Here is a 15,413-nt window from a genome sequence, read left to right as displayed (position 1 = left end):
TGTCAGCAAGAATAGAGAATCGGGTAAGCTAGTAGTACTACATTAGTTTATTCATATTTTATTTTGTTGAATAAATTCATTCTTATTTAAAAATATTTTTTTAATTTGTATCGTGTCAACAATAATTGGGGTAAAGTTATAAAATTAAATTATCTTAAATATAAAATATTTGTTAGGCAGATTTTGTAAAAAAATAATATTAATAAAATACAGCAATATATAGTTTATAATTTAATAAGCCCAGACTACATATATAAAAAAATATTATATTACATAATTTCACGAATGGCAAGACTATGACAACTGTCAAAAATATTATTAGTTATAGTCGGAAAAATGTCTGCTTAGGCTAATATTTACGAAAGCTGACAATGCGCAGTGGAGTCAAAATTTCAACATAAATCAAAAGGTTGTAATATGTCATCAATACCTAATATTTATCATATAGTATACCACTTTATATTAATTTAGTGCATTTATAGACGTTTCCCCATTAAATTTATAAAATGCAATTAAGAAAAATCATATTATTCAGTTAATAGTACATATTGTTATAATTAAACTCTTTTGATTTACAATTTAGATTAATAAATGTGTTACATTTATAAGAATTTCTATTTATATATTCGTTCTAGATTTGGCATCTATTGCCAAAAATGGCTACAAGGATCATTGGCAGTGCTACTGTTAGAGCAGTTAAAAAGAAATTGCTACCCACCCGAGCAGCTCTAGTCTTGACACCGGCAGCTGTAAATAAAATTAAAGAGATAATGAATAAAAATACGGATCAAGGTTTCATAGGTTTGAAAGTCGGCGTTAAACAACGCGGATGTAATGGACTATCATATACATTAGATTTTTCCAAAACAAAGGATAAGTTAGACGAAGAAGTGAAACAAGATGGCGTTACTGTGATTATTGATAAAAAAGCACAGTTGTCGTTGTTAGGTAATATTAGAATTATTTTAATATTTTATGAATTACATTGTTATTTTATGATTTCAATGTGTGATTTTAGGTACAGAGATGGATTATGTGGAAGATAAACTATCGTCTGAATTTGTTTTTAATAATCCAAATATTAAAGGCACATGTGGATGTGGCGAATCGTTTAGTATATGAACGAGATTATTGTCAAATTACAGTAGCTTTGTAAATAAAATAGCATTTAGCTAATAATTTATAAATTGTTGTTATGGTTTGTTAAATTTTAAATTATACATATTTAAATAATGTAAGACAACTGTTTTATTTTGTGTTAAAAAAGACTAATTTATTATTTACTCCATTTAAATCTGATTTTGATTCCGGTATATATCATCAATTGCCTGTTATGCTTATATATTACTCAAAATAATGTATCACAATTAATATAAACCTCCAATGCAAATCAAGATTTTTTTATTAAATATTGAGTACAAACAAAACTAATACGAAAAAAAAAATGAGTTGAATATTTTTTAAATGTGCTATTGGTAAATTATAGACCAACACCAAATGTTTGTAGATAATCCTTTGGTTAAGAATGGTGACAAACGATTAACAAGATTTAAGGGAAAAGGAATACCATTTTTCGATTTTATATAGAGCTAAAAAAGATTCTTCAAATAAGACCATAAAAGAAAAAAGGTTTGCTTTTAGTAAAATTGAAATCTTAATTTCAGCTCAATACAAAAATTGCGATCAATAAGTTTTGGTAAGATCAACGTAATATTTGGTAAAATTAATATAATATTAAATTAAATTAGACTGAAATGTTAATTCAATCATTCTGTCTTTCCTTAGTGTAGTTTCATACGTGCCAGATGAATTCACCCGGCTCTGGTTGGTTTCTGGCCGGTTTCTTCCCAACTCGACCTATACCCCGTCAACTGATGCCAGTCATTTAGGATTAACGGCTTCACATAATTGCTTCCACGCATTTCGCGTTAGGATTTTATTTTTATATGTATTCTACTAAGAAAATTAAAAGAGATTCTATTAATATAATTAAAATTTCGAGGTCTATTTCTTCCGCTATTGCCTAAACACGAGGAATATATTTAATAATTTTATTACAAGATACCACAATCACTGTCAATGGCCCGGTTCATGTTTGAGTTATACCTCCACCACACTCAACCCGGTACCGAGCGCCGGACAGTTGTATTGAGCGCGACCAGCGACAACCCGGCAGCCAGCGCCGGGCCGGCGCCGGATGGATTCGTCCGGCACGTCTGAAATGGTAAGTACTAGCCCATATAACACCACCCCCACTACACGGCGCCGGCCCAGTGCCGGGCGAATCCATCCGGCACGTGTGAAGCTACACTTAGCAAACATTGCTTATAATTGACTATTAAGGAGAAAATATTCTCCATAACTTGGTTTAGCAGGAAATTAAATTTGAAAGAGGGACAATCTCAGTAAAATCCGTTGCCTGTGAAGTCTTTTAATTTGTCTACATGTATAAAAACTTATATTTTAGAGACAATTATGTACAGTGCTCTCGAGGTTTCTTTATAAATACTTATCGTTTTTAAGATGAGCGGCCTTTCACGATTTTCACTTTCACTATGTAAATAGCTCTCTCTTCCGAGCATAAAACATTTTCACACGAGTTTCATGCAATTATTTTGGCTCGTTCCTCAAAACTTTAAATGATCCTTACCTTATGTTTACGAATTCGTTGCGCTTCAATGATTCTTCTTCCTAAGTAGTTTAGTTATATTTTTATGTTCTTTATTATTTATGATATATAAATTAGTGATTCTCAACCTTGTTATACATTAGTTTTAAAATCAAATATTATTATATGAAGATACAATAGTTGTTTAAAATATCAAGAAACATATCTGTTAACAAAAGTAATTATGATGTACGCTTTTAACTTTTTAGAAAGTAAATGTATCAAAAATAAGTTGGCTACTTTCTTGAATACATATAGCCAGCTTTTATTTAATACAATCATCTTATTTTTCAGTATTTTAGAGTAAAAATATTTGTGTTGAATCATTGAAGAAAAATATGGATCTTCATCTTTCTATATATATTTATATTGGAATCCCCGAATAACCAAATATTCCTTTTTAGTAGAAAAGATGCAAAAAAGGTTTTTAAGATACCTTTATAAAAGGACATATGGTTATTTTCCGTTCTTATATCCTCGCGCCTTTCTTTTAGGAGCGTTGGGATCGAATTGTTGAGCTCTCGCAGAAAGTCGTATATTGCTTAGCATTTCTTCAAATTACTGAAGGGTGCTGACGACAATCCAGCTATTCTCGAGGAATTCCAGTTTTGGGTTCCAGAACGTCTTCGAGAATTACGATCGCGTCCTCTTTTGATTGCCGTTGGTGCTAGGACGTCCTCAAGACATGTTTAATGTCAGCTACGAGGAATTGGTCTGGTTCTTGTCATTTAATTCTGATAGTTTGTATTTGCTTCTTTATATGTATTATATTTTGTGTATTGAAATAATACAATTAGTGTTTTTGACCATCGTGGCGCATTGGGGTAACCTGTTAGGTTACGATGGTCTTAATTTAATTTAAATAAATATATAAATAGCCTTTGATAGCTACTTTATTTCTGAAAGAAAAAAGGAGATATTGGGGTTGCAAGTCCATTCTACACAGTACAGTGAAAAATCAAGTTCATAGCTTAACTACAAATTTAAATTATGATCTTGTGTTGGTGATGAAAAATATCTTTTATTCTCATAACTTAATTTTTACTACACCTCTCAAAGCAAAATAAGTAACTCGAAGAATTTAGAAACATCTTTATCCTTTTTACATCTTGCTTTCTAAGATATTAGTGACCATCTCAACAATTCTCTTCTGAATGATCTAGTCCTGAAGCAGTATAGCTTCTAGTCTTTAGTAGCTTTCAAAAAATTTAGCAAGATTGCTCTATGGCTTCGAACGCAAATGACGAGTAAGTTTAGAAGGTTTCATAGCGATAATTCACTGCCATTGTTATGCTTAGCGAAGTTTCCTTTTCTTGTGTGTTCTCCGTTAGACAATCCGAAGCTACAGCACAGTTCTGTTAAATGGTAATAACCCTTTATCTCAACACTTAAAATACGGCCCAATTGTATGTGACCGCTGTTATATAAAAACTATCGATTTTTTGCGCATTTTAAATTTTCCATTCATTATCTACTGTAGCATCTGTATATGTAAAGATCTACTCTAAAAATCACAAAGCTATTTTATCAAACCAAACTAATATTTTTATTATAATTTTTTACACCACTAAGAAAAAAATACTTTTACAAGAATATACAATACATACATACGCTTTTTAATAGCTTATCAACGACTGGTATCTTTCAAAACAGGTACCTCTGTGGAGTGGAACGACACAGAAGACAGATGTATTAGGTTTTTCGTGTGTTGACAAGTGATCCGTGATCATAGAAGTTTTGTAATATATGGTGCTCCTACTCAGTGCCGGCCCAAGGGGCAGGCAGTACAGGCGATCGCCTGGGGCGCTAGATCTTGCGGGGCGCCGTGATACCAAATAAAGGCGCAATATTCACTTTAAATTATCAAACAATATTGTTAAAGAATATAATCTGATATTATTTTTTTGTATACACTACTGTGCACTCTTTAGATTATTTCACGCGTAAAAAATCGCGACGAAAATAAAACTACAAATTCTTAAATACCCACAATCGCAAAAAATAGTATGGTGAAAAATATAATATCAAATTACTTTAATTTGAATTATATTTTTGCGCTCTTGTAACGAGTTATTAAAGTATTAATAGGGGGGGGGGGCGCAAATTTAGTTTTTGCCCAGGGCGGCAAATAATCTAGGGCCGGCCCTGCTCCTACTAATATTTTAATTTTGTCGCCCAAAATATTGCCTTGAAAAAACAAAAACTCCGGGACCTGCAGATTCAGTGTTAATAAATGCTTTGATGTACAACAATAGGACAAATTAATCCTTCAGTTATATTTGTTTTACCAACTTGGATAGATCTATACAAACAAGTATTCATAAAATTATTCTTAGTATACATACTGTTTATGTGTTTTGAATTAAAGATTTACTTTGCAAAACGTATTTTATTCATTGCATGTCCGTTCCTATGTCCATATATAATACATACATATATACATTAAGATCATTTTGTAATTGCAACGTACTTACTTCGGTTTCGGCCGAAATCGAATATAAACCGCAACTTCATTTTTGGCCGAAATCGATGTTGTCAGTCTCTATTTAGTTTTAAAAATGCAACTTTTCAAATGGCTGCTGTACCCATTACAATGGTAGTAATACATATGACAGTGCAAGGCAAACATTGTATCCATTTTGAATAATTTATTGAACGAAATATAATCGATAAATAATAGAATTTTAATTTAAAGATAAAAATGACAATACAGTAGACCCCTTAATAACACGGTAAATTGGGGACGTGCTATTTAGGCGGTGAGATATCCTCCCTTTGGGTCGCTCACACATAAAGTAACAGGCATCTAAATAGCACATTCCCAATTTATCGTGTTGTTGGGGGGGTCTACTGTACTTACTGAGCTTTGATTATTATAATTTTGATTTATTTTATAGGTTATTCATATATGAGAAAAATAAAATAATAAAAACACAAAAGTACAAAATGAAACGATTTATTACATTGCAGTTCTTTACAACCATGATTGATGACAAAATTTAGAAAAAATCGGATGTATCATACATTTTCCTCTAATGCGTAAATGAATGCATTACATATTTATTACATTATAAAAAAATACGCAGAGGTTACCATTTAGTTGAAAGGATTCAAACGATGGTTGTGCATTCATGAGTCATGGAAACGAGTCAATTTATACAAATTAATTGGAATGGAACACAACCGACCTTTTTACCCAAAAAACCGACGCAGAACGTTTACATAGATAATTACAAAAAAAATGTTTCATTTCAGATAAAACTATGCGGCAAACACATAAAATTTGACGCGAGAAAAAGCAAATGATTAAAATAGCCGAGGCTCGACACATGGCGCTCGGTGCCTAAATATTCGTAAAAGCAAAACTAAAAACCCTAACTACCATAGAGATGGATCTAACACATTATTTTTTTTTCATTACTTAAGATACATATTATATTTATATTTTTTAATGAATTTATTTCGGTGTATTGATATATATAATTGTTATTATTAATTCAGTATGGGAGATCATAAATGGTACCTGTAAGTGTTGGTTATTTATTATTATTTACGCGATTATTTATTGCTATAAATATTTATAGTAAAAATATTCACGGGCGTCACCATAAAAAAAGAAACTAAATATACAAACATATTAGAATTTCATATGAAAACAATCATTTGACATCTATCAAAGTAGTTAACGATTATTATTACGATTTATTTTCAATAAAATTTACATTTTTTTATATATATGTATATATTATATCAATAAACTATATCAACGGCGAATATTCATAAATTACATGCATACATATAGTATTCGTATAGTTCAATTAAAAAAATGTATAAGCTCTCGTTTTATATGAAAACATTTCATGGGAAAAGATCGTTGTATGGTTTATCATTAAATAATTCTTTACATTTTATATAAAAGCAACAATCGAATCATAAACAAATCTTTATAAACGAGAGTTTTTCAAGCTTTATGTGGTTAAAACAAATTAAAAATCAATAAAATAATTTTAAAATCAAATCAAATGAAACTTTCACTGTTAATTCTAATAATATCACACTATTAAACGTACCAACTCAATGCGCGTATTATAAGATCGAGACGGAGATCTTAATATTTTGATATTAAAAAATATATTTCAAATGTGAAGAAAATTACAAAATATACTTTATAAATGGCTTAAGCTATATATAAGATCACAATTTTTTCAACGGATACATGCAAATTACATATTGAGCCTTGTCCGAGGCGTTTCATTGTGAGCATGGCTCTCTTCGTTTTTATTTTCTTCATCTTTTACCGCATACTACTCTCTACCGAGAAATCTGATTGGACATTCGAAGAAACTCCAGAAAATCGGCCTGCTGTTCGGCGTCCATCTCCGGCTCCCAAATATCTGTGTCCGAATCACCACTACTGTAACAAATTAAAATAAATTTAGATGATATATTCAATCAATAACTAGTTAGGCGGTGATTAATTCAAAGAACTGTAAAACTAGCACCATAAGATAAAATAATGAATCATTTCAACTAAAGAATGCTTAAGGGATAATTCCACAAAGGGCCATGGATTGCCATAATAATTTTTGTATAAAAGGTGAACATAATGAGCACAGTTGAAGCGATGAATGGGTTTTATAGCAGTAAGAGTGGCGAATCGACCAAAACCATTGGTACAAACTGTTCTAGATACTTCTTGACATTTTTCATAATGTACATTGAGCTTTTAAAATATTTTTGATTTTTTGAATGAGTTTATCAGTGGCAATTGATAGTCTTCCATACTTATTCCTGCTTTAAATTCATGAAACTATTTTGTGTGTTCATTAAGTCATTGCCATAAATAGAAACAGGTTAGAGATACATTTTAGCAGAAGTTTCACATGAAAATACCTTGGAGTATATGGTAACAGTACTATACAAATATATTAATAATGTTTTTATATACTTATGATCATCTCCGTTGAACGCCGGCGGCATTTCTCCAGACTGAGGTAGGTGCTGATTGAGGAAAGCGGCCTCCTCGGTCGTCAGCGAATGTCCCTCGGGCAAATAGAACATCCCACCTCCGTTGTTTTCATTGTTGTTTCTGTATGGATTCCGTTGCCGGTTGCTTGAAGTTGGACCAGTGAATCTAGTAGTCTGCGGTGGCGGAGCTGGTGGATTGATGGACACTAAAACGTATAAGGACACATAATATTCGCGAATAATGCAACACAATTGACTAAGTCTCAAAGTGAATCCTCACTAGATTGGAATTCAGAAGACACAGAGTCGGAGTCGACAAGCTCGGCGAAACCGCCCGAGCCCCAGCGGTTCTGGCGCAGATTTATCACATTTCTGACGAGCAATGTTTGGATGCCGGCCGCTTCTGAGGCTCTCAGGCCAGAGAATATATCATCCACGTACAGTTTGCAGTCTGCATCCAAAGCGAGACCAGATAACTACAACATAAAAATAAGTGAAGAGTGTAACATTATTTTATAAAAGTTCTTCGAGAGAGTATAAAAAAACCTAATTCCTCATTCCCAAGGATTAAAAAAGTGAAATAAAAATACCTTCAAAATGTTGCACACAGCCTTTGTGCTGTTATTATTTGGAGTTATCAGCATGTGCTTCAAAATTTTACACAGACTAACGCCTAATGCCTTGATTCGTCCGCCCTTTTAAAAATGTAATTATTACAAATGTATCTATTATATTCATATTTTTTTAATAACGATTCATACTTCAGGATTCTCAAACTGCATGTATAACTCGGCCAAAAACATTGCAAATCCACATGCATATTCAATTGATGTGTCAGCTACGCCTATTACAGTTGTCTCTTCATTAACACATCTACCACAAAATAAATGAGAATAATTTTAGTATTTTAGAATAAGTATAATATAGTCATTTGTATTAATTAGTCCATATACATACCTATCTAATAAACAATTCCTGAACACTGACGTTGTTTGGAGTTCAACACTATCGAACATTGTGCACAGTCTGGCAGCATTGTATCTAAAGTTTTGTTCTTTGATTGCCTGAAAATTAATTATTATATATTAAAAAACTGATTACATCAATCGTATTGTACGTAAATAAGGTAAAACAATACTTGATTAACAATAGCATTAACCAGCGGCTGCGTGTGCTGGACATCATGCAAAGTGGACGAAAACGAATCTACTAACGGACCCGACAAAGTGGCGAACCTTCCAGGCGAATAAGTAACATCGTCTAACATTTCCATCAATTGAGTAAGACTAGACTGAAATCAGAAAGATGCATCATTATTATTTACATATATATATATATACGATTGAGATTCAATTAGGATAGACAATCATACTTGTAAATCATTGTCTCCATTGTTCCGATGAGCTCTCAAACGATCTTGGGCAGAATATCTTTGCGGAGGATAGTTTTGTTCGTACTCTTGCGGATAGTAAGTGGTGTTAGAGTGATAGTTGGAGTTGGAGTTGGTATTGGAGTTGTAGTTATTGTATTGTGAGTCGTTGTAGTATCCGACGTTGGTTTGTTCAGGATAGAAGTTGTCCTGCGACGGAGCTACGTAGTTCGGTGGGAACCATTCCTTGGCCTCTGCCGATAACGTCGACCTGGGTTTCTCTTCTGTGAAAGATAAAAATATAAAAATTATATTAGGCAATATTTTATGACACATTTTTTATTTGTAGCAATATTCATGAATCATCTTTAAATTAAAAAAAATTGCAATAAGTGAGTTAAATCAAATTTTGATAGTGATATTTTTAAATACATGTATATTGTGTAAATAAAATACTCATAATATTGAAAAATCTTTTAAGGGAATAAAATATACCAAAAAATAATTTTGGCATGAAAGGCCCGTAACCAAAAGGCTTCCATATTCAGAACATACATAATTTAATGAATAGAATGAGAAATTGGTTTATTTTTAAACCCTTACCTTGTTTCCAATAAAAAAATAGCAAGATAAATTTAAATTGTTTAAAAAACAGCTTAAAAAAAAGTTCGAGCTCGCCTCGAGGAGTTGCTGGTCAAAAAACCGATGTGAAGTCCACCTCGACATAGGAGTTCAAATGGTTAATAAATTACTTCCTTTTAACTCTTTGGACTTGCAATGTGAGCCCGGATCATCAGGCTTCGGGTTAGTAATTAATACTCAGATGGTGAATCAGGATCATCACTGCATTTTAATAAATGAAACATCGATTTTATGAGTTCAACACTTATTTGTGGGCCAGTCGCGCACGAATGGTATTACAAAATGCAGGCAATTTTTGTGTATGAAATTTTTTATAGATTATTTTTATTTTACTGACCTTTTACTGGAGAATCTACATGCAAAAATATTTGCTCCAAAAAGATTTTATAAAACTAAACTTAAAATCGAATTATTATTTATACTTTTATTAAGAAAGTTTTAACAGTTTTAACCGCCGCATCGAATATACCTAATAGCATGTCGAAATTTTAGGAGAAAGAAATATTTTTATGTATAAATGCATGACACTTAAAATGTTTACTTATTATTTTTTGTAGTACATATTCTTGAGAAAAAAGGTCACTGGCTAAGATTTAATTTCGAAAAACGGAATATTCCGATGCCCAACGATAACGATTGTCCAGAAAAAACTAAGTTTTCTGTAATCCGACAATTAGGTGTTAACTCAAATAAAGTAAAATAATAATTATAATAAAATAAATTAAAAATAAGATTTTTTTTATAGGGTGCAATTTAACAGGGAACTATTTTAAGAGTAATTTGCATTTAAATGGATACTTTGTTCCATAAAACTAATTATTTGTGCATTTATGTAAGGTAAAACTTCGGATTTTTTCTTTGGAAAAAAATTCATTGCGGTTATTCATGGGGTGTTCACTGTTCTGATCAATGCTAGTTCGCACCTAATCTGTCCAACAGTAATGCGCAAACAATTAATTTTATGGAGCAATTATTTTATATATTCTACATTTAAAGTCTTTTTTAATATGTATCTCCATTTGATGCCACCAATTTTTTTTCGAACTCAAAAAGTAATTGATTGATATAGATTAGTATAGAAACATTTATTTTTTGCAATTTAAAAAATATTATATTTTTATCGATTTTGTTAAATTTTATCTATTTTGGGAATTCTGTGTTACGCATGTGACAATCTGATGTAGGGTGAATATTATTTCACAACTGATATTTAGAAAATTATATTATGTATTTATATATTAGTTATTATACTTGAATTCTAGATTTACACGCACACAAATTTGCCTGAACAATATATAAATATTGTAGACTAGTCTGTCAACAATCAAACTTATAAACAAATTCAACATCGTCCTCCTATTATTTTAATCACAATTCTCGTTAATATAAAATAAAGCACATTATTGCACTCTCATCTAATTAAAAAAAATACACCACAATTTTAGAAATTATAAAACTTAATATCTGTATAGTTTATAATAGAGATAGGTTTTGTGAATGATATTTTGTTAATTATTGAAATTGTACATTTTTGTTCATTCAACAGGTTAGATCGTTACTGATTTCTTTCTTAAAACAACATTTTTTCTGAAATATATTTTATTATCCATAATTGTGTCGATCGAATGATATATTTGAACTTTCAATTCATTCTCTAATAAATAAGTATAGTATATAAACATAAATAATACAGGGACCATGCACGATTACTTAAAAACTATTAGTTATGCAAGACTTGTAAATAAGGAGTACAATTTAAATGAGCAATATATAAAATAATTGTTTCATAAAACATGTGGTTTTGGTCAGAACAGCGAACACCTTATGAATAACTTTCTGCAACGAATCCTTTTTCAAAGAAAATATCCGAAGATTTTGGGGGGGGGGGGGTCTTGAATTTTGCCAGAAAATTGCATATCATTTAATGAATTATTATATAAAAAAACGAGCAATGATTGGCCAATTTTTGCCCCCTGAAAAAAGCTGAATTGTCATCCTCAATTCTAAACAAGAAATTCTCGGGTTATCCTTCAAGGAAAATGTAAAAAAGTAGTTGAATGAATCGCGAAAATATTTTTTAATGAAAATATCATTTATCTGGCAGGTAAAATCATTTTAGTGAAAACATAATTTATCTGGCAGGTAAAATTATATAATCAACTTTTCCATACATAGTAATATATACATTTACATACTTATTATTATTATTATTTATTTACATGCGATGTATAATTATTTAAAATGAATGTGTATTTTTCAGTGAAGTTATATTTTTACTAGTGAAGTACAAATATATTTTCAACAGTACATATAGATTTCTAATTGCAAAAATATAATTAAACTGATTGGCATTAGTGAAATTATATGCTGCTTTAAAACGTCTATGAAACTCAATTTGATGATTGCGAAACGTCTATTTGCTGTTCAAACCCAAACCTAACCTACACAAATTAACCAAACCCAACTTCTCAACTAATTTTAATTTTATAACTTTCATTAGATCAAGTCTGAAATATAAATTAAGCTAATCCATCTTTTAGGGGAAAGCAAGTGGAAGAAGTACAGACAGACATCGCCTTTTGCATATTACTTCATAGTTTATCTGCATTTGGATATTAAACAATGTTTTAAAGTATGATTGCTATCCTTACCGATATTACTACGGACTTCTGATATGAGAGTATCGGTCAAAATACATTCAAACTGAATTTTGGTCAATGGGAAGGCGCAAAACAATTATCATTTCTCAGAAGTGAAAAATCCGCATCAAAAGCAATAAAACCGTGTTAGCATTTCCATTGTGATGGCACGATTTTATTGCTTTTGACGTGGATTCTAAACAGGGACGTCATTTAAGGGACAGGTGGGGGAATTTGCCCCACTTGAATTTAACCTAAAAATACATGTTATTTAATGAAATTGAAATATTAAAAAACGACCACCGACTGGCCTAATCTGAAATGACGTCTCTGGTCGGTAAGCTAAAAATCAAAAGATCAGCTATTCCGACTAGAATAACAGTACAAGCAAACACATACCTGCTTTTGGGAAAAGCAGGTAAGTTTATGGATTAAAATGTGAAATATTTGATTCTAGAGGTAAGTTCCTGGGTATTAGAACAGCAAGAATATCGAATAAACAAATCATTTCCGGAGATTAGTTGAGATAGAAATGCGAGAAAGATATTTCTCGAAGAGAAAAGTAGAGAAATTTGCCCGAACTTAATTAAGAGTGGTCAAAAATTTAAATGGTAATGACAGGGCAACCAAATTATATGGAAACTATAAAATTATTTATGGCGATATAGTCATTATGGCTGACCACCCATTAAGAACATTAGACAATATGATTGCACACTATATACAATAATGAAAGGTCCGTGAGTGTATCACTTCTTTGACTTAATTAGTGAAAATAAATGTGCATATCTGTCAAACATCAATAATATAAAAGAACTTTTGCTTTGATTCACATGTCTCCAAGACATGTGAATCACAACATACAAGTAACATTTTTTAATTTATATTATAGATATTTATATTTATAATTACATAATATAATTTGAACTGTCTTTTTGTTTTTGTTATAAAATGTAATTAAAGTAAAAGTTATCGTGTTCTTGAAATGCGAATTGATTATCCTTTTTATTATTTAATTTTCGTTTAAATTCAATTATATCTCTTATGGGTATATAATTAGACAATATTTTTGTTATATTTATAATCATATTATAAAGGTCAAAGATTATACATAGACGATAAGCAGTAATTTATAGAATAAAAAGCAAATACAGATTATATAATGCATAATATAGTGTTTAAAGTGAAAAAGATGAAAATTAGCACAATGAATAAATTTGGTAAAAAGAAAAGTTTGAGAATCGCATTATAACCAATAGGCAATGGGCAATGGGGTAATGGGTAATGGGTAATGGGCAATACGGCGGCGTGCATCGCGATTTTATAGGCCGATTAGTGCAAACCACGCGGTCTTACGTTCGTTGTGCAAAAATTGTAGTAACAAAAAGATGAACGTGTCGGTCGTTTGTGGTCAAATATTTTATTTTATTCGGCGAATAAAAATGAAAATGAAAATAAAAAGAAGCTGCGTGCAATGGCGGTGGACGTGCCGGCGTTCGGCGTCCGACTTAACGAAATGAGATGACTTTACCCATTCTCGGCATTCTCAGGTTCTCCGGTTGGGCCGGAGGCCGGCCCCTGCCGCGTCCTCCGCCACCACCGCCACTAGCAGCGCCCCCCAGCATCACCAGCGGACACACATGTTTATTTACGCCACACGCATCGATCGCAGGGCTGCCACTCGGACGCGACCACTTTGGCAACACACGGTCGCGTTTAGGCCTTAACGTCCGAAACGTCGACCATTAGCTTTTTATTAGGGTTAGGATGGAAATATATTCTCATAAAAAATAATTAATATTTAAATTAAGCATCTTATTTGATAAACGACCAATCATAAAACTCCAATTTTGCTACTTGTTAAGAATATCGGCGCCATGGTCGGAAACCAGTGGCGTACGGTGGGTGTTAATATTGGGTGTGCTATAAAAAATAAAAAAAAACGTACATTTTTTCATTTTAATTAGCCGAGGTTTTGGCATGCCTAAACTGCCTTACAGCTTTTTCCCATATATAAATAAATAAATAAACATCAAACCTAATCTAAAACATTATTATATAAAAATATCAAATTTCCAATAAACATAAAATTATAATTATTTATATATAAAATCTAATCTTCTTTCTTTAATCATAAATTTTTCTATCACGCTGTCATAAAAAGTGCTCTTCTTTTTAATATCCATAAGGATCCCCTTTTCTATTGAAATCAAGCTAAGGCCACATAGCCTTTCTTGGCCTTGGGTACTTCGATAACAATTATTAATTCGTTTCAGAGCAGAAAATGAACGTTCTGCTGAAGCAGTACTGCTTGGAAGAGTTAATATTAGTTTGCCTAATTTATCTATTTTCTGAAAACCTGACTCAAGATTATTTGTGTTCATAAATTATACAAGCTCATGAACAGATTTCTCTGCAAATTCAGGCAAATGATAAAGAACAGCAAGCTCATTTTTTAAACTTATATAATCAAATAATGTTCCATAGAATTGTTGCAGTTTGGTAAGTAATTCATTTGGAAATTTTCCTTTATATTGCTCATATTTTTCTTTCTCCAGAAGGTGAAAATATTCCAATTTGGACATTGAAGAAAAACGGTATTCAATTTGCTTACATATATTATCAACTATTGTATTAAATAGTTGGCTAAACGCGTGCTTTTCTTCAACAAGCAAATCATTACTCAGTCTTGGATAATTTTCTTCCGTTACATAAGAATCCCATAATGTTTCATAATTATTTCCTGTTCATGTCTGAGTTGTTGCAAAATTTCGGTAACTTTCTTACAGCAATATAATATGTCAAAAGATTTGGATTGTAAAATGTTGTATAGCACATCAGTTTTTCCAAAAAGGTTTGAAAATATGTGGAGAAGTTTTCTTGTTTCAAAATCTTCCAAAAAGCTAAGAAAACCTCGTGCTTTTATTACAGTGTCGGGGTCCCATAGTTCACAATTTTTCACGACGTCTCGAAAAAAGTCCGTAAATTCATTTCTGTATTTTTGCACTGTGTTACTTACCGTGATGTGTAATTCCATCTTGTAGGTGTAAAAGAAGGAAGTCTTCTACCTACAAACTCTTGTAAAGCATTTATTCGTTTGGAAGATTTCGAAAAGAATGCAGACAAT

At 31.4% G+C, this 15,413-nt stretch overlaps 3 protein-coding genes across 4 annotated transcripts in view; 1 reads left to right on the top strand and 2 right to left on the bottom strand.

Annotated features, from left to right (window-relative positions):
* Positions 1 to 15,413, bottom strand: part of LOC148230548 (uncharacterized) — a 314,285-nt gene that overhangs the window by 241,163 nt on the left and 57,709 nt on the right. The window lies entirely within an intron of this gene.
* MagR (Iron-sulfur cluster assembly 1 homolog MagR) lies at positions 272 to 1,390 on the top strand. Its single transcript, XM_088194166.1, has 3 exons — positions 272 to 409; positions 636 to 948; positions 1,019 to 1,390. The coding sequence occupies exons 2-3, from the start codon at positions 657 to 659 to the stop codon at positions 1,120 to 1,122; spliced, it is 396 nt and encodes a 131-aa protein (XP_088050292.1). The 5' UTR covers positions 272 to 409; positions 636 to 656; the 3' UTR covers positions 1,123 to 1,390.
* Paip1 (Poly(A) binding protein interacting protein 1) lies at positions 5,609 to 13,967 on the bottom strand. 2 transcript variants are annotated; one of them, XM_088194617.1, is made up of 9 exons: positions 13,818 to 13,967; positions 9,009 to 9,289; positions 8,775 to 8,927; positions 8,594 to 8,700; positions 8,398 to 8,509; positions 8,227 to 8,331; positions 7,917 to 8,112; positions 7,617 to 7,842; positions 5,609 to 7,082 (listed from the first exon to the last, which is right to left on the bottom strand). In XM_088194617.1, exons 1-9 carry the CDS (start codon positions 13,909 to 13,911, stop codon positions 6,980 to 6,982), a joined length of 1,377 nt encoding a protein of 458 aa, XP_088050743.1. In that variant the 5' UTR covers positions 13,912 to 13,967; the 3' UTR covers positions 5,609 to 6,979. The 2 variants fall into 2 exon arrangements, with proteins under 2 accessions (XP_088050743.1, XP_088050744.1); XM_088194618.1 differs by having other exon boundaries at positions 7,617 to 7,824.

Source organism: Plectrocnemia conspersa, unplaced genomic scaffold (assembly GCF_051122295.1).
Source record: "Plectrocnemia conspersa isolate PC_06_02 unplaced genomic scaffold, ASM5112229v1 ptg000010l, whole genome shotgun sequence".
NCBI lineage: Eukaryota > Metazoa > Arthropoda > Insecta > Trichoptera > Polycentropodidae > Plectrocnemia > Plectrocnemia conspersa.
Note: the sequence above shows the minus strand (reverse complement) of the source record. Positions and strands in the feature narration are given on the sequence as shown.